A 24,616-nucleotide genomic window follows, 5' to 3' on the forward strand; every position below is an offset into this window, starting at 1 on the left:
ATTTACTCGCTCATGTTAAAAGTCATTGCATCTTTTTGGATAAGAGTGAAAGCAGAATATCCTGAGCTTAGTGAAATTGCTCTGAAAACTCTTCTCCCCTTTCCTTCAACCTACCTCTGCGAGACTGGCTTCTCAACAATGAGTGTCATTAAGACAAAATACAGGAATTGTATGGATGTTCATTCTCCATTGCGCGTGGCACTGTCCTCAATTGAACCACGATTGGATAAGCTGACAAGGAAGAAGCAGGCTCACTCTTCACATTAGTAAAGGTTAAGGTTTTGACATGACATGACTTGTTACGTCAATGATGATTGGCCTTAGAATGAATAAGACATCATGTCTTCATGTTTAGTACAGATAGTCTCAAAATGCCCCTGAAATAGGACATATCTCAAAAGATTTTCCTGGGGGGGGGGGGCTATAGGCCCCGGGATTGGCTCGCTTCGCTCGCCGGTCCGTGGCACATTGAAAAAACCATGCCGGTCCGCCACATCAGATAGTTTGAGAAGCGCTGGTGTAGATCATCTTACTGGTCTCTTTACATTGCTTTGCTGTTCACACTGTTTAATACTGACATATGTTAGACCTCTTTTGAGCCTTACTGTCTCTTTGCTGCATTTTGCTCTCAATTTTACTAATGCAGTCTCTAGGTATTTCTATCTCTTCACAACATTTCTTCACACACACCTATAAATAAACATCTGTAAGGTATTCTTCCTGTTTTTTCTCTTCTCAATATTTGACACTCCCTCATACTTAGCCCCTTTGAGTATTTTTATTTTGCATGATAAACTTGCAAACTAAGACCCATACATATTTTCTTTACCTCGCCTCTCCATCTCATTCTCATCATTACTTCATATCACTCCTTCTACCTCCCTCACATCACTTTACATATAATTTTCTTTTCATTCATCATCAGGACCTGATTCAGAGTCATTCTGGATTTTAGAAGGCTTGTCAATAGATCATGTTAACAACTACTGGTCATAGCCAGACTGCATTTGTAGTGTGGGCACTTTGATATAAGCTTACAATCCCACTTCATTTTGGGTCAGGACCTTTTACTTGAACAGGAAGCTTGCCACCAAAATATGTAAATACAGTACCTAAAGGTCACAGCCAAACCAAAATTTATGTGGAGGTGTAAAGATATTCACAATTCTTACATAAAATTATCAGCTCCTGCTGACTGTCAGGATAGGGCAGGAGACAATGTTTTCTTCTCAGAAGTAACAACTAGTTTATATACTTACCTGAAACAACACCTAACACATTTCTGTTCTACAGCCCAGAATCTGAAGCAGAAGAGGCACACACCCTTTGCTTTTTGTGACAGTTTCAAGAGTTTACATTTCTATATTTTTTTTAGGCAAAGTTATCACATTCTGTTTACACATTCATTAAAATGAGAATTAATTTTCATTTTAGTGTACTGTTATGTTTAGCCAAATCTTGGGTAGGTAGTTGTTGAACATTTAAAGCATTGTACAGTATATACATATACAAATGATGAATCGGTGTTCATTGCACATACTTACAGATTTTTCTTTGTCAAGAAACTTACATTTAAGTTCACCTAAGCCCTTCTTCTTTAACCTTTTGTTGGTTGCTTTTAAAGTACTAATGTGTTGAGGGTGAAGTAAAAACTATCATCTCTGTATTTGTGATTTTTACACCTTTCCCTTTTGTGTTGTTTAGTTCTTCCTGCAAACATGCATCTCAGGATTATGTTTGTGTTGCATGTACAGTGTCTTGTAGAGTATGGGAAAAAGGCCCCTGAGGTATGAGCTAATTTTGGTTTCATAACATCAATGTTCATCCATAAGCAGGGTAAGTCAGAAGCATCTAGCTTTTAAAACTTCGACACAGTCATATATACCAGTAAATCCTAACCGGCAAAACTACACACTTATGGTTTCAGATTCTCAAAGTTCCTTATAATGAAAGTTCCTTGTAACTGAAAATGTAATGATGTCTAACTATTTTACAGAAACCAAAGCACAACATACACTTAAATCCAAAAATATCCTAAAGATTATAAAGAAACTTGACCTTAACTAGATACAGTCAAACAGCAAATGTTCATGTTAGGAGATAAAATTGTGGTTGTGATTCTTTTGAATAAGAATATCTACCTGAAGTGAATCTCCTAATAGTTTAGTGATTATATCTAATTTAGGTACAGTCTAAGTATACTCGTTAAATTAGGTGGTTTCATAAATCTTCAGGCTCTAAGTATACTCATCTCGAGAAACTGTGAATCTGTTCCGAGGTTTGTAATTATTTCCCCCTCCCGTGGCCTATTCTCATACGCCTTAAACCAATGAAACCAAGAAGAAGAATTTCATGGAAGATCTTAAACAATATTTTTCTTCACCTTACAATGTCTTTACAACTTTTTTTCAGGTGTATACTTACCCACTGATCACTTCATCTTTACTCATCCCCAACCCACATTATATTTTCTATTTTCAGTATTTCTATCTACCTCAAGTTCTTGTACTTGGGTAATACTCTTCTACAAGGTATTCCCCCCTGTAAATTGTCTTTTTTACATTTTTGTAGTGTTTGTTTCTGTTTTTACATTTATTTTTACGTGTCTCCTACCCTTATGTTGGGTGAATCTAGGGTATAGCAACTTCAACGAACAGGGGAGATTAGTGCAACATAAATAAAGAAAACCACTGGAAAGGATAATAATATGTAGGGTATATCCACTCATACTGTACTTGCTCCTAGTCTCAACTTGTACATGAACTATACAAAGTGAATCATTGCCACTTAGTTTTACAATAGTGTTTAATGATTTCTTAAATAAACGAAATAATTTTTAGCAGTACAGTACAGTATTTATATGAATTCTGCCCTTCAGTATGGGCAGTTTGAATTGTGAAAAGGAATATAGACTTTAATGTACAGTATATTGTACAATCACACAGATTTTGATATACTAATTTCACTTTTGATTTAACTGTATCGGATGTTGTTACCGTTTTTTTTTTTTTACCATATTTTGCAGTCTCGGTGAAAATATGCCTTAATTATAATAAAGTAAAGTTGGATAATTGGCACATTTATTATCTCAATTAGTTTTTATCTGGTACTATTATTGTACAGGTAGTTGCATATCTTAAATGTTTGAGTGATTTTTTTTTCAGTCATCCTTGTGTGTGTTCTTTACTGCACATTTCACTACATGTATAACAACACTTTTTTTTATACTGTACAGTACTGTATTTTGATATTCTACATCTGACTTATATGTTGAATCATCTACCGTATTTCAAGATCTCTCAGCATAGTCCCTGTATAATTAATTTAAATGTTCCTACTATTTAATAACACTTAACTCTCTGCTGGTTAAAAAAAATAGAAGAAGAAAAAACTATATACACTTGCTCCAAAAAGTATCTTTACGATTTTGTGTGACGATCTGACACGGCAGACAAAGGATTTAGATAACCTTACCGAGACAACAAGAGTTGCAGTGTTCATTTTGAAATTTGTCAGACCCTTCCATAAAGATAATTTTTGGAGTGAGTGTAAACACATCACAGACACACACTACCACATACCACTGATACTACCACCGGTAACATTGATCATCTCCGCCTCCCCTAAATCTACCTCTCACGAGACTTACAGTTTCTTAGGTATATTGTATCTGTTCTTGCATGGCATATGATCCTAGGTTAAGACTTTTTTTTTTTTTTTAGTAGGCAACTAGTTAGTAGTATTTGAAATTGTAGTACTTGTACCTGTATACTGTACCTTTTTACATATACTGTATAATAAAATTGTCAAATCTGATAGTTTATACTAACAATAGAAATGAAGATTTGAAGCTAACATACAATGAAGCCAATTCAATGAAACATTATGACCTTTCAACTAAAAGAAGAAGGAAGAGCTCACTCCCAGATTGGTTATGAGCAGGTTGTTCAGTTTAGAGCATTCCATAGTGAACATTTTTTTTAAGCTTTCTTTGCTTATGTTATCAAACTCAATTCTATCAGTTTTCATAATAGTGCATTATCCCAATATTGTACTTTAGGTTTTGCTATAGTACATCTAAACTACAGATTCTTTGAATACTTAGTTCATCATGAAACTAATTCTTTTTGTAAGGGCATAAATGCTGACTTGCTCAATCATTAGCAGTGCCTCCACTTATCAACAAGACACAGTATATAGTTGTGACTTGTCTTTTTTTCTATAGTATTTCCAGTTTTGCGGTACTACTTTTAATTTGATGCAATATAAGTAAAATTTTTCATTTACCAGTAATACTAGATGGGAGTATACAGTATTGTTCATTAATCTCCCCATTATACTTTCTAAAAGGATAGGTTACAAAGGTATTGGGATAGAATAGCTACTGTTACTTATTGAAGGCCCATTACGTATTTCAGGATGGTCCAGCCGCACTGTATGGCAAGAAAGTTTGAACTCGGCCCAGGTACGTAGGCTGCGTGAACTCCAAGATGATCTGGTGTCTTGCATGAACACGCCCCTCCAGGCTTCCCCACATTCAGCCCCAGAATTCTCACTTGATACTTCTTCTGCATCAATCATGGATCAGTATCAAGCAGAAGCAGATTCGGATAATCCTAACTACCAAAGTGCTTCCTTCATTCCAGTTTTGACTAATGGAGATGATGATGGTGTTTTGAATGATGAATCTTTTGTAGAATCTCTTATAATGCCTTTAGAAGATGCTGGAGTTGTTCTTAACCCAAGTAGAAGAAATGTTGATAGGTCATTTGTGCATGGAAAGCCAAATGGTCCAAAACTCACCGATCCTACATTTACCATACCTGATCTCATGCATGATAAGCCAAATTTGGTAGCTGATCAACACATGGAACCTGTAAGAGAAATCCAGGAAATACTAAATACCATTCCAGATCCTTATGTATCAACTAACATGGAAACTTTGGCAGCAAATGATGCAGAATATTCCTCATCTCCACTTCCTGTATCATCAGAAAATGTGGAAGTTTTCTTAGAAGTGGAAGAAACAGAACCATCATTTGAAAGCCTAACCTCCAGAGACACTAATTTGTTGTGTGAGCGTTCCTCTGCTGTTGAATTGCCACACCTTGACCAGTCCCTCCCAAGTGGTTGTGCTTCATCCCAGTCATCTGAGGACTTGTCTGGAGAAGTGGAAGAGGACTTGGCTACCGTGTTACCTTCTTCTATAGTAGATGAGTTGCAGGTGTGACTAACAGCCTTTTTGTTTGTATGACTTGTTTTATTTGGTGACTAACTGAGGTATTGTTGCAGTACAAGGTTTTAGTTATAAGTACAGTATTTTTAGACGTGAAAATCAGTACATTACCATATTTTTTATCAAGATGCTATGACTTATATGGGTGCAGTTGCCAAGAGAAAAAAAGCTCTTGCCCAGGTAAGTGTGGTAACTCGCAGCGGGTAAAGCCATACCCGGACCTCCAGCAACAGGTGGTCTTTATATGTATAGGAGACATTAATTATATGTGTATAGGACAGGTGAGTGTTGTAAGTCGTAAGTAATAAAGGGATGGAGTAAACTATAATAGAAATGAACATATTTATAGCAGTTTAGTTTGAGAAAGCTGTTTGAATTCGTATTTGTGTGGATCTTCCTGCTGTATTCTCACCAAAAATTCCCTTTTATTTGCCATTTACTCAGGTAAGTTTGATGGTGGTGAATGTCTCCAGTGAGAAAACTGTGCCAGTGATTCTCTATTAATTTTATGTACTCTCCTTTTAGGTTCTTGAGGCCCTGAACATTGAGAACGAAAATTTAGAATCTGAAGTTATTCAGCTTCAACAGGAAAACATCGCACCTATTAAGAGTAAGTTTTGGAAGTTATAGCAATGATATATGCCTTTATTAATTGGTAAGTGCACAAAGTTGCCATAATACCTTATGAACCCCCTTCATTATACAACATTACTGTAATCTTAACTTGTGTGTTGATCAGCTGATCCTTCACACTTGACCATACAGTTGCTTCCTTGTTGGTAATTTTTCAGGATAACTAAGTTGTCTTTCCTCTCTTGCTCTTAACTGAGCTGTAAGAAATTTGTATTGAATGAAAGATTATGCACTGAATACTTTACTACCTGTTAGAAGTGTTTTCATCCCACAGTTTAGATTAAAAAGCTTACATGTGATTTTTTTTTCTAAGTTTAAATTGAAACATAAGTATTTTAATTTTTCTTGTTTATATATATATATATATATATATATATATATATATATATATATATATATATATATATATATATATATATATATATATATATATATATATATATATATATATAAATAAATAAGATACTTACCTTGGTGATACATGTACAGTAAATGTATTGCGTAAATTTTTTTGATTTTATGAGAATCCACATGTGGATTAATAGATGCAAATTTTTAAACAGAGTCACCTGGCATCAGGTGGTGTGTGGCTTAGGGCAAGTCAACCCTTGCAGGCCCCCATAAAGATTTATTTATAATCTGAGCAAAACTTGCCTTCTTAAAAACATTGTTACAACAAAGACGACCTAACTCTGACTATAGGTTTAAGACTGATCCAATAATGAGGTCAGTTGTCACAGTCAGGTCATTACCAGGTGTTGGGAAATGTTTTATGCAGCCTGCAAGGCCCGTCTAAGTGCAGGATTTAAGACAGTTGCCCCAATTCACTGTACTGTATACTTTATGGCCTGTCTGCTTGACATTTTACCCAAATTGCCATTTTAGCTTTTACTTCACTTTTTTCTTCCATGAAAATTCCCTCTATCTCAGTTTACTATAGTATTTATACAGTAATTCTTCTGTTGTTTTGTATTTTTACTTCTCATTTGATGTTTCTTCATCTCTTAACAGTACGTGGCAAGGACGGCAAGTATGCTCGAGATTTACGAGAAAGAATCAATCGACTTGTAGTGGACAATGAAGAATTGCGCTTGGCTATAGGTAAGCTTCAGTATGCTAACCTGCCTGATGGTGACCCTGATGCTTTCACTTCTGCTGTTGAAAAGAACTTCAACCTTCGACTTGCCGTTGGTAAACTCACGTAAGTTTTGCCAGTACAGTACTATATTTTCTTTACTTAATTTTTTATTTTTGACCATTGCTCATGTTCTTGGGATAATAATTTATGAAAATATTAGGACTGACTTCAGGTTTAGGTTTCTGCCTTTGTTTGATCAAATGCATTGAGGTTGGGTTGTTGGAGTTTGTATAATAAATGATACAGGTCTCGGTTCATTTTGTATTGCAATCACCACCATAATCAACATTTTACAGTAAATTTTTTACTCTTATGTGGGTTAGCTGCAATAACCTGATGGCAGCTCTCAATGCTCTCTTGTAAGGCTCTTAATTCTTAAAATAATTTCTTTTAACCTCTCCCCATATCACTCTTGGCCTACCCCAAGCTCTTCTCCCCTCCATATTTAAACTTGTGGATCTCTTAACCCAATTGGTATCCTCCATACTCTCCACATGACCAAACCATCTCGGCCTGCCTCTACTCAAGACTTTGCCAATATTTTCAATACCCAGCCACTCTCTTAACTCTGAAAGGGGTTCGTCTCTTTCAGTGTCACATTGCATATCCACCTTACCTTTCACATTTCACCTTGCTCAGACTTGTGTATGTATTCTCTTTACTGCCCACTTTTCACTGCCATACAACATCACATCTCTCACACCAGTTGCATACATCTTACCTTTCACGCAGAAGGAAGGTCCCCTTGCCATCAATAAAGGTAGTACAGTAACTCCCTAAGCTTTATTCAGTCACTATATAAGAAGAAAAGATTAGAATAAATTTTTTATTAGATAATTGCCTGGTAGTTTATTTAAGTAAAGTTAGGTATGAATAGCTTAGGTTTCATTTTTTTGGAGAGAACATTGTATATCATGACTGCCTACAAGTTTGTTGTTTGAGAATTTGTAAAAAAAGAAAAAAATATAATGCAGTACTGTCCTTAGCTGCTTCATGAAAAATTTGTTACCCAACTTAAACTTAATTTCCCTGTAGTTTTAGAGTAAAAATAAAAACAATTAATAAAAATATTACCTTGTGTGTATGTATAAACATACTTTTTCTTTTGATTCCAGCCAACTTGCATCATAGTGCGAAAAGGCCTTAAAGGTGTATAAACAAAATTAAAGGTTTAAAATATTGGTAGAAAAGTTTTGCTAATCTAAATTAATGACTTGAATTATACTGTATTGTACAGCCTCTGCAAATGAGGCTGTTCACTTCTTTCAACTAGAGTGTTTTTACAGTCATCTCGGTCCTGACCTAAATGCATTGCGAGTTTCGGCTAACGATCTTCAATCAGAGAATGAAGAGTTAAAGATTCAAGTTGGTAAACTTCGTTATCAGCAGGTAAAAGTTTTTTAGATTTTGTGTTGTTATTTATACAGTATAAAAGCATCTGTTCATTCTTATAATATAGGAAGTGGAGAATCATGATCTGTCTCCAACTGCAGTATTGTTGGAGATAATTAATGACCACAAGGGTTTGTAACACAAGGATTTGTGACCATAAGGCTTCATTGTAGAGTTACTGATGCAAATTAAACACACAGCACTTTAGCCCTTGAATAGTACCTTGTACAGTATTCATGAAACAAAACCTAAAACAATATGGCTCTGTGGAACAAGTGGGGGATTGGGTTTCCCCTAGTAAATGTAGTTGTTGCTGGATATACATTTTTACATGTTCCTTATAAAAATTTGTACAGTTAGTTTTTCACCAATTCCACCTAAAATGGGTTGCCCTTGTAAGTCATGTAACAAGTTAAGAAAATTTATTCTTAACTATTTACTGATTATCTTGATAATACAGTTTTTAAATTTGTATTTATTTTTTTTGCTTTACTTTAAATGGATATAAGTAAACTACTCCAGGGTAGTTAGAAAGTATTACACTCTCACTGCCTCACTTATAACATTGTCATATCCATAACCAATACTAGTTGTCATGAATTAAAACCTGTTGCTTCCCTTAACTTTTCTGTATATGTTGTAATCGCAGTGGAAACATTATTGTAAGATGACATTTGTTGATAAATTCATCTCTCCTCTGTAGCAACCACTGCCTCAAGAGCTGAACGCTTTAGCCCGAGACTTAGAGAAGTTGAAGAAAACAGTGGAGGAAGCTTCATTTAAGAGAAATGTGCCACCAAACCTTAACAATGCAAAATCTTATATCTCATATATGTCTCAGGTGAGGAGTCTTTGACTAGCGTGCAGGGACAGGTACTTTTTTTTTTTTTCATTAGCCCTTTGGCTGTGGGAGGTTACCCTAAGCTGAATAAAATGGCAAGTGCGGGAAATACAGCGAAAGGGTTATTTTATAAAATTCAGTTTTAAAGTTTTTTATGGTAATATATACTCAGTCAGTTCACTTACTCTTTTCAGTCTATTCATGTTATGATTAATTTAATAAAAGACTCAATTTGTCACTTTATAGTATGCAGATCATTAATGAATGCCCAGAGAGATAGTATCAGCTAGAATGCCACTTTTTAGATTCTGCTTTCTCTCGGGATTCTTTGTCTGGTCTAGTAGCAGGTTACACTGTCTTAATAGATTAATAAAAGTTGCTTCAGTGAAGCTCCTCACCTGTCTAACCAGAATTGAATCCGTATTTCAAATGCCTAGTCCTATGGTTGTATCAAGAGCTATTTAGGCTTCAGGTTCACTGGGACAAACACTGTTGGGAAGGTTCACCTGCTCCTAATAATAATCTAGGCAGTCAGAATGAAGGAACTTCATGCTTAAACCCCAACATTGAACCTGATGTCTGGATCTTCATAGGCAGCTCCCTCTAGTGGATCGTCTCAAATGAATGTGCTGATTTTCACACTTTATTATATTATTATGTTTCATTATATTAGCATTTGCCCCACAGTATTTCTTTCATATTGTCTACAGTATTTTGAATTAAGGTGCTTGACACTAAGTCAGAGGTGAAGGATAAAGTAAGAGAGTTCTGCTTTGTTGTCTGTTACCTAATGTGGGCTTGAAAAGCAGTGAATAACTCCACCCAGTATTTTTTTTTACAGGGATCAGCCCACCCGGGCACAGGTCACTGGCCCACATTGGGGCCTGGGGGCTAAAATATAATAATGATAATAATAATAATAATAATAATAATAATAATAATGCATAGGTCTAGGTCGTGTTTCTCACTTTTGATCTTTTATTCATTCTTTTATTTCTTTATTATTATTATTATTTTATTATTACAGTATTATTGTTATTATTATTATTGTTATCATTCTTATTTTATTTTTGGTTATTTTTTATTAAAAATTTTATTTACTATGAATAATTATTATTATTACTGTATTATCATTATTATTATTATTATAATTATTATTACTATTACATTTTCACCCCCCAGGCCCCGATGTGGGTCAGTGACCTGTGCTCGGGTGGGTTGTTACCCCCAAAAAAAATTGCTCCACACAAAAACTTTCGGTTTTGAGAGCTTTTCGGTTTTGGGAATTTCGGATAAAGGGTTGTCAACCTGTAGTGCTTCCGTGTCAACAAAGACTAAGTCAGTTGATGTGACAATATTTACATTTCAAACTAAGTTAGAAAATAGATGGGTAGCCAGTTATATATCTTCCTTTTTTTATGCCCACTACCCTCAACAGTGGGCATTTAGTATTTGCCTTTTCCATTTGTTCATCTTTACAAGTGAGGTTAATCACAAACATTTCCCAGGTTTATACAAGTTTTTCCCCAACAATCTACAGCAGGACTTGAATAAAACTAAAAGACTTCTTTCACTCACCTTCATCCCACCTAACTGCAGGTTAGTTGCCTTTCCTCCTGAAACACAAACCCCGAGATTCAGGCTCATGAATCCGAATAAGGCATCAGTGTCTACTGCTTCGGGTTTACAAGTCTTTATCTCAGTGTTCATGAAACGGCAGGAGAGGCAACAGGACTTTTGTGGGTGACTATACATCCTCATAAACTGCTTGCTGCCTTGCTCTCCTGTATTTCATATTTTCTGCACTCATATCAAACCCAAAAAGATATGAATATCTTGGACAAAATATTTCAATTGAGTTTGGTGGGAAGAGACTGTGAAAGGAAATACTTTGCCAAATGGATTGGTGTTGTGTATTGATGCGTGAATGTATACAGTAGACCCTAGCCATTCGTGAGGGAGAGGTTCCAAGAAATGGCGCGAATTGGCAAAACCGCGAATAGCAACTTATACTAGTTTAGTGCACAACTATATACCTATACTAAACAACTGACCAGCCCCAGCAGTACTTCATCCCCTCTTTTAACTTATCTAATAGTAAAAGTTTCTTTGTCAGGGTCATCACTGACTTCTGCCTTTTACATTTCACTCCACCAGCACTGACACTAGGCAGTCTTTTAGGGTCCATTTCATACAGAAACACTAAAGTTTTGAGAGTGCAACATGAGATGCTGCGTGGGGCGACTCGTTGTGCTACGGGAAAAGGCTTGCAAGTTAGCCACCATCTGCTTACCGCAAATCGTCGAAATCGCGAATTGGAAACTTGCGAATGGCAAGGGTCTACTGTACTGTACTGCACTGCACTGCATTGTATATGATATCCATAATAGTTGTAGGAAATTACATAAATTACCTCACTTCACTACAGTATATGAAATAGTGTACTGTATTATGGATACTACATAGGCAAATTTTGAATATGTAAATGAAATCTTAAATGTATTATGATTTATTTTTGTTAGTTTTTAGGCAAATTACTTCTATTACAAATTGCTTCCAGGTTTTGTCCGCTATTCAAACCTTGCATGAGTTTGACGAAGGAAGTTTTGCAGAAAAGATAGATGTTGCCACAGATGTCTTTGAGGATCTGATACCTGGAAATGTCAAACTCTCTTCCCCAGTGAGTAACATATTATTAGGAATTTTGGAAGTTCCTCAGTGAACCATCTCAAACGGTTGCAGCATTTTTTTTATTCAAATTGTACAAACTATTACAATATTTCATACAGTATAATAGAATAAGTGCAGTTATAATGAAGATTAATAATTGTGGGACCCTCATTATACATACTCGTAGCTATCCTAGTTATTGTTATTGAAACAGTTTATTTGTACAGTAATGTCATATATGAAGCTGCTGAGTGGTTTAGAACACACCAAAGCATCAGGCATTGTGTTGCATTGTTTGAAAGATGTTGCCCTCTGATGGCTATTTTTGGAACCATTTATCTTTTCATCTCAACAATTCCTCTGGTGATTTGCTTCAGATCTGCAATATAGATAGATACTTTGACATCATGTGCTAATTTGTAGTGTTTAGGGTGATGTTGCTCTGTGGCAGAGTAATGGGGCCTCCTAGTAACTATTTTGTAAACTAATTTTAACACTTACACGGCCATTATATCTGGGATCACATAAGTTTATCTTTAAATGGGAAATTCATTTTTACAAGCAAATTGATTAACACCTCAGCCACTAATAAGCTTTAAATTTAGATACTGTAGATGTACATTGGTTTTATGCATTTTGACAGCAATGTTAATGTTTACTAAAATTTTGTATATGGTCTATGGCAAAATGGTTTATCCTTTTTATAATCTATAGACAGTTTATTACTGTTTTATGGGTTCTTATGATCCTTTGGCTCAATGGTCATCTTAGACCTTCATCCCAGGCATTTAAAGATATTTTAATGAGTTCTTGTGTCATTTATATAAACCTTAGGGATGGGTAATGCTACCTCAGTTGCATGTTACAGGTCAAAAAATATCTTCAGTTAAAACAATATTTTAATTTTATGAAGGATAAAAGATAATTTGTGTTCTCTTCCATTATAGGTGCAACAGAAGCTTAATGTTGTGCGGTCAAAGTTCTCTCAGATTCGTGCCTCCTTATCAAGAAAGTGGGAGAAGGTGAGATTGTTTTATACTCACCATTATGGTAAAGAAAATTTTCTGGTGATATTTTAGGACTGATTTATGTACATCTCATGTCTGTTTGATGTGGGCCAGTTAGTGGACAAAACAAAGAACACCCTTTACTGGCTTCTGATACATCCTTATCAAGTATCCTGTTAATCAACTCAAATTCATATTGATTAACAGCTAAAACATTAATGGACATAATTTTTGCACAGACAGAGATTAATGTTCCTGTTGTTGACAAATTCAGGTTATTGCTCATTGTTATATCAATTACAGCTTATTATTACTGATATTTTCCCACCAGCATTTGTGATTATATTAAAGAGGGTTTCACTGGATTTACTCATAATTCATCTCTATCAGGAAATGCTATAATGTAGTGATGATATTATTTGTAATTGTATTTCAACAGCTCAAGGAACTTAGCCATCCAAGAAAAATAGTTGCTGTAGGTCGTGACACCCTCACCAAGATGAACCGAGTGATTGTTAATGTTGTGAACAAGATGAAGGAGATTGGTCAAGTAAACATTATGAAACGTGGCAAAGTTTCAGTGGAGAAAACCATTAGCACGTTGGCAGAACACCTTACAGCTCTTGGCTCTCAGTTTGATAAGACCTGGAAAGACTTAGAGGTAAAAAAATACCATCTTTTCTCCTTCCTTGCTTGTATAATCCACAGCTTTTACCTACTGGGGTCTTTAGGTATTCTTACCACATTATGCTTCTCCTGTAGATATTATTTAAACCATTTTTTTTTATAACTTTTCCACTACATTTTCTTAAAATGTTTTCATTTTTTCCAATTAATACTGCACTACATATTTATCCCTAAAGTTTTAAATATTTCTAAAAGAGGGTCCTGAATTAGCTTGACTGAATACTAAGTATCATCAGGGGTTATGTGCAAATTTGAATAGGTTTTGTACTGCTTAGTGCAAAGATATTGGATGTAGTATATCTCAAGTAGGAAATTTTGTTGGGGTTATGTAATATATAAACATCTCTGTACACTACTGTAGGCTGAAGTGGTTGAAGAAACTGAAGATGATCCTGAACTTATGGATGAGGAGGATGTTGGTGAGGATGAGGAAGACCCAGAAGAACCAGAAGTGTTAGTAGCTGTACCAGAGGAAATTGAGGTAACTGCTGATGAGGAGGAAGAAAAACTGATGGAGGAGGAAGATGAGGAACAAGTCGAAGATGAAGAAGAAGTTGAGGAAGAAACAGTAGCAGAAGTTGAGGAAGAAACAGTAGCAGAAGAAGTTGAGGAAGAAACAGTAGCAGAAGAAGAAGAACCCAAAGAGGAGGAAGATGATGATGATGATGAAGAAGTAGTCACTGAAAAAGTTAGGGGGGAAATATTAGAAGGGAAAGAAGAACCAGAGAAAGCTGTTCAAGAGGAAGATGCTGCATCATCTGGGCCCTCTAGTGCTGCAACTATGTCTCAGAAGGGAGGAAATGGAGGACGAAGAGGTGGAGATAAGAAGAAATTACCAGATGACAAGAAGGAAAAGAAAATTAAAAAGAAGAAAGAGAAGGAGGAAGAAAAGAAGCACGAAGGCAAGCGGCACAGATCGAGAAGGAACAGACTCAGTGAAAAGGAGGAGAAGAAAGAGAAAAAGAATGCACAGAAAAAGGAGAATGAAGAAAAAGAATCAAAAGAAAAACAGAATAAAAATAATCAAGAAAATTCCAAGTCAAGAGATAAGAAAAATGGAAATAAAGATAATGAGGATAAATCTCGTGGTCACTACCAGAGAAATGGAAAAGATAGAAATATACAGGAGAGGGAAGAAAACAAACGATATTACAAAGGACAGTATAACAAGTATGATAAAAAGCACCATACTAATGATGATGATGACGACGACGATGACGACGATGACGACGATGATGATGATGATGACGACGACGATGATGATCACAGATATAAGAGAAAGCACTACAAGAAGAAAAAATATGATGATGATGATGATGATGACGACGACGATGACGACAGTTATAAGAAGAAACACTTTGTGAAATATGATGATGATGACGACGACAACCGTAAAAGAAAAGGACTGATGCGTCACTGGCAGAAGCCACCTAAGAAGAATTACCCCAGAGAATACACTGGGCCTAAGAAAGCATTTATCCGGCGACGTGGTAAGAATCACACACAACATTACAACGGGGATTGGGTGATTAAGAGAGCAACAGGTCGTGAGCATAAGCGTAAAGAGAGTAATAAGGCTGATTGGTTGTTTGAACGAGCAAAGGACAGGAACAACATACGAAACAGGGAACACAAGGCAGACTGGCAGTTTGACCGAGCACAAGGAAGGAAGGATTTGAGGCATGATGATTATAAAAAAGACAGGCTGCAGGATCATGACACGTATGGCCACACTAAGTACGAGAAACATGAGACTCGTAGGCGTTATGTAAGATTTGATGAGGATGATGATGATAATGATGATGATGATGATTATTATTACCATAAACAGCAGGAGAGAAGAAGAGGTGGACATGGGCATCATAAGTACAATAAAAGGAAGGACCAACGAGAGTGGGTCATTCCTAACTTTAGCGCAACAGGAAAAACCTATTACCGTTAACCAGTATCATCAGACTCATTGTATCTCTATGCTTTTAGATGTATATTACCTTATCATAAGTATATTCAGGGGGTAGCTCAAGTTATTGCCTCTGGGAGGGAAGCCGTTAGGTTATTAGAGTAATGCACTCAATCCAGTGATATAAGTTTCACAAAGTAATAGGTTACACTTGGTCAGATTTCAGTTAAATTCTTTCACTTACTAAAGAAGGTTATTGTCTAAAAGATATTTATTTTATAATGTGTAACCTTAATGTGTACTTTACACATATGATATTACTTTATGCCTTCATCATTTTTTGCCAGAAGCAAGAAACTACTATAATTATTCCACACCCCAGTAGTATAAGCAAGGCACATGCTGATCATGATATTCACTCAGAATTAACCAATGGTTTACTATAAGTTTATAAAAATCACAAATTATTTTTTCCTTGCAAGTAAATTTCTTATTGATTACATTACTGGAGGATTCTTTTCCACTTTGTAGATTATATTTTAGTTACTAGTGATGTGGAGTGTGTGGTGACTGATTTGTAGACTCTGGGGTATGCATGATTTTTATCAGTGATGATATTCCGAAGTAATAAGTATTTCACAAAGGATATAAAATATCAAGAAAAAATAAAGCCTTTTTATTTGGTGAGTAATATTCACGAGTTTTATACCCTGTAATGTACTCCCATTGGAAAGCTAATTCTGTACAGTGTTTTCATTAATACAAGTCATACAGTAACATTACCCAGTTGACAGATCTTAAATATTCTTGGTACTATATGATTAATAAGTAATTCATGCTAATTACCTTGTTGATGAGGTTGTACATGTATGATAACATGGAATATCCTTATGCATTCTTTATTGCTAACCTGTGTACTATACTGTACTAAGAATGGCTCATGAATGATAAATGTGCTTGTCTGATTTGTAGTGAATTCATTGATATGAATGATCATAGTTGTACTTCTGCAGTAGTTATCAATAGAGAATGTAGTGTAAATGAGCTAATACAAGCATGAGAAGCAAGAAATATATAGAGATGGTTGAAATGCATGAAAGCCCAATTTTGTGTTGCACCCATTCAATTTCAGAAGAGATACCAGGGCGTATCTAATTTTTGGGCCATCAGACAAGTATCATATGCATAGACATCAAAGTTAGAACTTAAACATAACTGCAGTATGCCAGCGCTCAGATGCCAGTGTACTGTACCATAATTAATAGTTTCACTGTTCACTTTCTTTGAGTTACATATGAAGTGTCTGAGTACATTTCCAGATCATGTTATACCAGATTCCTTTTAATTTAGAAATGCAAAGTATCTAATATTTTAGATCGTTGAAAACAGTTGTTCCTTAAACTAAATACTCTTAATTATATGAGAATTGGAAGCTTGCAATGAATTTGTTATGCTATCAGCATTTTCATTTTTTAATGCTACGCAAGACATGAATACTCTAACCCTGCCAGTGCAATGTTGCCAGACAAGAATTGCTCTTAAATGCACATTATTCCATAATATATTAAAGTGAATTTCATATGGTCAGTGAAATTACTGCATATACAGTATCGCACTTAGGCCACTGGAGATGGAATGGTTGTGAATATCCATAATATATACTAAGTACAGTACAAGGAAACTGGTTATAATGCTTTAGTGTTCATCGAGATATACAGTATTTCAGAATTGCCATCACGTTGAAAATTCTTAAAAAGTTTCTTTCATCCTTTCTCAGCCTTTTCACAGTACAGTATATACATGTATATTATATGCTGTACAAATGATACCTAAAAGCCAAAAATTGTTTTTGTAGATGTACCTATATATGGGGAACCTATTCTTTAGTCACCTGCACTTAAGCACTGCAATTTTAATTTTATAATACATTATAGGTATCCCTCTATTTACGATCATCCATTTTACAATAATCTACATTAAAATTCATTAAGTTTTAACACCCTCTTGCCATTTATGTTAGGCTAAACTCGCTGATGCGGAATATAAACACCGGGGAAGAGCATCTTTCCATTCACTGTCAAATCCAAGATGGCTGATATGCACAGAAACTGCTTTTCCATCCTCCGCACACTTCACCTACCTGTGCACTGCCTCAAAGCCACTATGTGAAGTACAGTCCCACGCTCTGTTTAAATGTGATCGCATCTGCCCTCACTCATGTAACAAACGTTATCTTTATTAATCGCTGTATAACCTTGTGATCGCTGTGAAACTTTACCATTATTGGTGAGAGTAAAATTTTATTCAGATTTTTCTGCTTTGGTGATCGTGAAGTGATCAGTGTACAGTAACTGCTAATAAGCATCCTGCTGACTCCCACCTCTGGGAAAGGCAAGGATTCGAGGAAGACCGTGTCTCGGAGACGATGTGGCAGGCTTGTAATTATTAATGTAGTGGGTATTGTTAAATTGTTTGGAATTTAATTAGTGTAGGATCGTTTTTTCTGTGTTACATGTCTGTTGGACAGGCCAGAAACGTATCCCATTGGAACCCATGTTAAAAGGCTTGTGATTTATGTTAATTCAGTTTGCGTTTGGGTTTTCAGAACCGCTACCCTATCATAATTAACTTGTTACTGCTGAAATTATTTGGCTGTGGAATCATTATCAATGTTATAACTCTTGAACCATGTTATCATTGCATGTTTCATGTTCCAAATACTGTATATCTCTGCATCTGTAGTAAAGGATCTTGAACAAGCTCCTAGTGAGCTGATTTGTAAGCCATGTCTTGCAAGATAGAGTCATCCCCCTGGTTCATTTTTTGGATATTTATCATGTGGTTCACTATATATGACCAACAGTACATATTAAGGTTTACAAGGTGGTCCTTAGCAGGATAAGATTGTATAACCCTCCTGTAGTGTGTTATGTTTTCTCCAGGGGGACTTAGAAGAAACAAATCATGGACTTTTTTTGGTTGATAAACACAATGTAAATTGGTGTACAGTAACTATAAAATTAAGAACCAGTTTAATGAATCTTCCTCAGCCAAACATATAACTGAAGGGGTTGATTAAATCACTGTTACTGCCTTCCCCATGAGTCAGACTTTAGGGTTTATAATTAGAAGTGTTTGCCTTGTTGTGAAGTTGCAAATATTTTCTCACATGATTGATTGATCAGTTGAAGAACATAAGGGGAATTCATAATGCAGGAGTTAGACTGTGAGTGATTGAATGTTTTATAATACATATTTTTTTTATATGACGAATGAATGGTACAGTAGATATTTGTTACACGTAGAGGATTTATTTTGAATATTTTACTTCATGTGAATGACAAGCAGAATGTTGTTGAGTCAGATTTAGAAGATTCATGAGTAAAATTGCATATGGATATATGGATGATTGTTGAGAACGTTTTACTTCATTAAGGTTACTGGTAGTGAATTTTGATTGTAACTGAAAGTTCAACTAACTGTTTGGAATCCTAAAGCCCTGTCTCATATATTAAGTAATTTGTCCCTTTCTAAACATAATTATTTTCATTCCAGATGACTAAGTTCCCGATGTCCTTTCATAAATAATAATCCATAGTGAAAGGGAAATTTTCCTGGAAAAGGTGCGTTACCTAGAACTGACCATGGGTGATAGCTCTGTAATTTGAGTGCAGTTTGGTACTGGGAACTTTCCAGAGAGTTTATTAACCAATTGGATTGTTAGTATCTAGGAACTTTCTAGAAGTAGATTAGAAAAAGGACAACTAGATGCTAGGTTTTGGCTGGGCTGAGCTGAGCTTGCTAACTTCAATTGACATGGTGAATTTTCATTAAACTTTAATATAGTGGTAGATTTTCATTGAAATGATAATAAAGTATGGGGTTATATTCAGGAAAGGATTCTCAATTCTAAGGTTAATAATGTACCTGCATGTGAATATGTACTCCTTTAATTAAACTGAGGTACTAGTGTGTACTTAAGGCCGTTATGATAAACTGTATGCCTGATTGAGATTTATTTTCAGGAATATAACTTTCAGCTCAGATCAGCATGTGCTGTGATGGAACTATACACCATTTGGGACAGTATTCCTGTTTATCCCCAAACCATTATGCACAGAGTATGGTAGTTTTGATGACGTCCTTGCCTTCCATTAATACCAACTCCTACTGACATTTGTATTTTTTCTATTCCTGTTAACTACATTGTAGCTTCTGGATGAAGTTTAACCTGCATGGTGTTGAGATTATTCTCTGGTTGTTTTTTCTGTAGTGAACATCACTCGAGTGTTTTCCACAGTTTGTCTCTACATTAGCAGACACTACAGTATCCAGCTCCAGTGGTCCTGGTCAACATTAATGAAATCACATCTGTTAGACATTTTGAGATTTGTGAAAAATTTTTAGTTTGAAATATGTTTAAATATTGAAATTAATGATGCAGCTGCTGGCGCCTTTTTAAGGAAGAAATGATAGGAAGTACAGTATTGTATTTTTTCTTTCATTACATATGGTAATTAGAAGAGAAGAAATGCTATAAATTAAACGTGTATATACACACAAAACTATGGATAATCTAAAGTTACAAATGCATGTTATTTACAGTTGTGTGATTGATAGGTTAATATAGAAAAGTTGTCATAGAACAGAAATCTTTTCACTTATACAGTAATTGTGTCTCTCAAATTAACTGATTCCATTAGAGTATGTAATACGTCTTATGATATCCACCTTGTTTATGAAGTACTACTAGACAATTTAAGTACTCGGTGGCATGTAATTTTTTTCTGCTAGTCATTCACTTGTCATTTGTACAGCTTTTAAGATATCATTGGAATATACTATTGCCAATAAACAGTACCCATATATGAGACTCTTATTCCAAAATAGTGTACATGCTAGTTTTCTCTCTCTCTCTCATCTGTTTATTTGTTTGTGCAAAAGTCTGTATTTATGTAGCCAGTTTATGTTATAACTTTATAAGTGGAAGAGAGTTGACTTTAAAGATTCTTATTAAGAAATGCTCATAAAATTTTATGATAGTTCAACCACCATAATGTTAATTTTTTGCAAAATCCATTTGTAGAATTACTCGCCACTTAATTATTCAACACAAACAGGTGGCAAAGGTTAGAAATATTAATGTAAACTCGATTTTCATTTTTCATATGCACCACTCTTCAGCTCACTAACTGTTCAGGTGGTTGGTCTGTTCTTTGTTACAGCCTTCATTGCCCTGTGTTAGTGCAGGAGGAAACTGGAGTCCCCAGAGTAAACCTGCAATATTTGGTAGGGTCACACAAAAATAACACCCTTCCCACATCCAAACTTGGGATTCATCTAGTGACGCAGTGGTGAGAGGCAGGCGTGCTATTGCTGTGGTAATTTTCCGTAGAGGATGCAGTGATTTACTTGCTATATACATATGGTGGGTGGTATAATTTATTGTATTTTTGTATAAAAACTATAAGATAAAGTAGGCTACTTTTTCTGCACACACACACACTGACAAATTTAAGCATAATATATGATCAATAAATTATCATTTTAGCTGAAATGGACCATTGTAAAAAAAAAAAAATTAGTTTCTCAAGAAATGCGGTCATAAGAGAGACTAGTATTTTATTTACTTGTAATATAAAATTCTACCTCCCCTGCCTGTTTCTTCGGCAAGTTTTGAAAATAAAACCTTAATGTGGTTCAACTAAATTTTACCGAAAAGGGAAGTATACTGTAAAATCCATGTACAGTATTCTATGGACTAAAGATGACGTGAATCCTATAAAGATACTTTTTTTAAATGTTTGGAGCCTGTGGTGGAAATTTAAAAAATTTGGGAACCTATACAGTACTGATAGTTTTCAAAGGTACTGTACTGTACTTTGTAATGGTAGTTTTCAAAGGTGGGACCTTATGAAAGATTTGATAATTAATATACAGGGAATTTTTTTTTACTTTTTGTGAAGACTCTTGGCCCCAAATTTTATATTCATAATGTTTATTGTATTTAATTTACTCAGCGGTATAATGGATGAGAAGTACCGATCTCTTTATATATAGACCTTCATCTTGTTTTAGGATATCACTTTTGCTACAGCTAACAGACTTGTGGCCTTACAGATATACATGTATTGTATTTTCAGGACTGTGCGGTAGTCAAACATGATGTCTGATCTTGAAAATTAGCACATTATTGGGCTCCAAACACCTGCTCAGACAAGCTCTTCCATACACCTACACCAAACAGCTCTAAGTTATATTGTCTAAAGTGTGTTGGGGCATATTGAACACCTTAAAATTGAACCCTGGTATTGCATTGCCTTTATGAGGCCTCAATGATCGGCACATCTCTCCATTGGGATAACTCTTCTCAGGACTTCCCCCAAATTTTTCCAAGCTCGTTTGTTGGTCAATATAAATGACTCTGGGTCATGTGATAGGGCAAGTCCTGAGAGGGAACTAGTATAGGTGGCTAGAATGTTTTAATTACAGGTATTTCCATCTGATTTATAGACTACGGTAGTTACAACATTAAACTTTTCTGACACTAGTAAAACTTCAAGGTCATTGACTATTAACACAGATTAGCTTCTCTGGGTTATTGCTGGAAGCTTCCTACTTATGGTCAAGATCAGTGGAAGGTCAAGGTCATGCAGGCAACTTTAGGCTATTGCTTTCATACTTTCACATTAGATTCTGACCTTCACCCAAAAACTTAAGCTGGAGACATTATGACTTGGGGATTTTATTTTGTTTGGTAAAGTTTGACTGAAGGTTAAAGTCACCAGGTCAATGGTCATTCAGCCAGGAGTAAGCTATATCCTTTAAACTTATAACAGCATCTGCTCACACCTGAAAACTTCTGTAAGCAAATAATACAGATTTTTGCAAAGGGTGATATTAGAGACGGCCTGTCATTTATTTAGTTATGATTATTTGGCAAAAATCAACCAATAAATTAATAGCATCTGACGACTATTGAGTATCATCATATTCGGTGTACAGTACAGTACTGTATACAGTACTGTAATTTTTCACTCTACACCAGCAGCCCGGACTGATGCACCAGGAAATCTAGCCCTAGCTTCAGGGTCCCAGTCTCTAAAAGCTATTTTAATAGTGTCTTTGACTCTTTAGTTATAATGTATAAGTGCTCATTTTCTCTTTTCGGTTGTGTTTTTATTATGAATATAGACTACTGTATATCAAATTACCATAAAGCATAGATAAACATTCAACAGCTAGAGCCTAGAGAATGTCTTTTACAATTGTAAACAGAACTCGACCCCGAACAATGGAACATCAAGTCAGGCAATGTGTAACCTGGTCAGACAGTTGTCTAGTAAACACCAGGAGCTGCCCACTGATACACCGCTCAGTAACATTATCGCCAGTACACCTGACAATGACCTCTTGCACCCTGTCTGGGACAGAGGGGTTTTGCTAACTTTTGGCTTGTTTTCATTGTTTGACAAGATCAATAACTGCGGAAGCAGTTTTATTGTCCAAATTTTCCACTTACATTTTAGGTTCGATTTTTTAAGTTTTTATATGCAATAATACATGAGAGTAAATATCTAGTTACCTTACAAACTTGGGCTTAATTCTCATAAATCGAGCTGTACAGTAACAAATATACAGTGAGCCAGTTTTGTTTTCACTTGTCCTGGTTGTTTAGCTTAAACGAAGAAACTATGGAATATCTGGATCCAGGGTCGTTTAGCTATACAGTATATTCTCAAATATGGCGGCACAGTTATTTAAATAGGCTTTTCAAGTGTGTACATATGTCTAGGTACCAGTGGCTCGGAGCATGCATGAGTATATGTCCCCCCCCCCCTCCCCCCCTTGGCCCGTAACGTGGTAACATCACAAGTAAAAATAATTATCGTGATATAGTGATGGTAATTATCTAGTCATGAGTGGTAGAATACACTAGAAAAATAAAATAGAATTATCAAGTCCTCGTCAACAGTAATCAGCAAAAAAAAGGGGGTTAAGAGACATGTGGATATGTGCCCTACATAGTCTGGTAAAATCCACTAAAAAATACTAGTATTGGAAAAGACAACATCGTTAAATATTTTTAATGAGAATTATATACACAGAGAAAATACATTGATCATGATGTTATTGTACATGTTTGTGAGGGTAGGCTGTCGCAGTTATCACACATGGTGTTAAAGATAAGCGGATGATAATGAGTATTATTGATTATGATGATAACGTGTAACAAAAAATCGTGAGACTGGTAGATGCACTTCAGAGTTAGTTCAAGTGACTGTGATAGTAAAGTTGTCCATCTCAATGTATAGGGGAGGAATATTGTACCAGGAAAATTCCATAGAATCATCACGCAGATGTTCTTAACTTATAATAAGGATATATTCTCGACCTTAATTTTTTTTACTCAAAACTGAGTAATTGTTCTGAAGTAAACGTATTTAGTTAACAATGGTTTAGTTATGTTAATTATGGTAAGGGTCACAGTGTTAATTACAGTCACGATAATTGACAATACCTATACTAAATGAAATCCGGTAGTGACAAGTAACAAAAGGAAATTATTTTGTGGGAGAGATGTTGGCAATGAAAAGGACAATAGTATACTGTTTACTCAACCCTTAAACTAATATTTGTTTTAGAATTTAACGTTTTTTCTTATCTCTCTGTATGTCTTTCTGTTACCAAACTTACCATTATTTATGGTTGTATACTGTTGCTGAGATTAAGAGAACGTTCCAAAACAATTTCGTCAGCATTTGGGTGGACTCCATCTTTACATCTTATCATAACTTTGCCAGTTAGAAAGTGCTCCTAGATCTCCAGTCATGGGAGATTAATTAATAGAGGAGTAATGTTGTAGATGTAGGCTTTATTTATACTCTAAATATGGAAATAAACCAAATTACGAGTCCCACGGAGTTGACTATTGTTGATGCTAACGTTATAATGTTATTACTGCACTTCAATGTATATATAAGTCATATATAAGAGTATTATATAGTTTCAATAAACTTTATGGTTCAGTTATTGTCATATATTAAGTAAAACATGATTTCCCAGTTGCAGTTCGTGAGCAGACATGTTTACTTATGCCTCGAACTTTATT

The 24,616-nt window shown here is 35.3% G+C and overlaps 1 protein-coding gene across 15 annotated transcripts in view; it reads left to right on the top strand.

Annotated features, from left to right (window-relative positions):
• The window catches only part of LOC121878557 (MATH and LRR domain-containing protein PFE0570w-like), a 37,854-nt gene extending 17,484 nt beyond the window's left edge, over positions 1-20,370 (top strand). For 11 of the 15 annotated variants that reach the window (XM_042384877.1, XM_042384872.1, XM_042384869.1 and 8 more), the window contains 9 exons: positions 4,419-5,224; positions 5,762-5,846; positions 6,881-7,070; positions 8,294-8,396; positions 9,103-9,240; positions 11,801-11,920; positions 12,858-12,932; positions 13,357-13,578; positions 13,966-20,370. In XM_042384877.1, coding sequence (XP_042240811.1) covers positions 4,419-5,224; positions 5,762-5,846; positions 6,881-7,070; positions 8,294-8,396; positions 9,103-9,240; positions 11,801-11,920; positions 12,858-12,932; positions 13,357-13,578; positions 13,966-15,546 — 3,320 coding nt within the window. In that variant the 3' untranslated portion in view covers positions 15,547-20,370. The remainder of the gene's footprint in view (positions 1-4,418; positions 5,225-5,761; positions 5,847-6,880; positions 7,071-8,293; positions 8,397-9,102; positions 9,241-11,800; positions 11,921-12,857; positions 12,933-13,356; positions 13,579-13,965) is intronic. The other 4 variants (XM_042384883.1, XM_042384884.1, XM_042384881.1 and 1 more) reach the window with 3 other exon arrangements.
• Positions 20,371-24,616: the final 4,246 nt, after the last annotated feature.

This window comes from Homarus americanus, unplaced genomic scaffold, assembly GCF_018991925.1.
Source record: "Homarus americanus isolate GMGI-L3 unplaced genomic scaffold, GMGI_Hamer_2.0 scaffold41027, whole genome shotgun sequence".
Lineage (NCBI taxonomy): Eukaryota > Metazoa > Arthropoda > Malacostraca > Decapoda > Nephropidae > Homarus > Homarus americanus.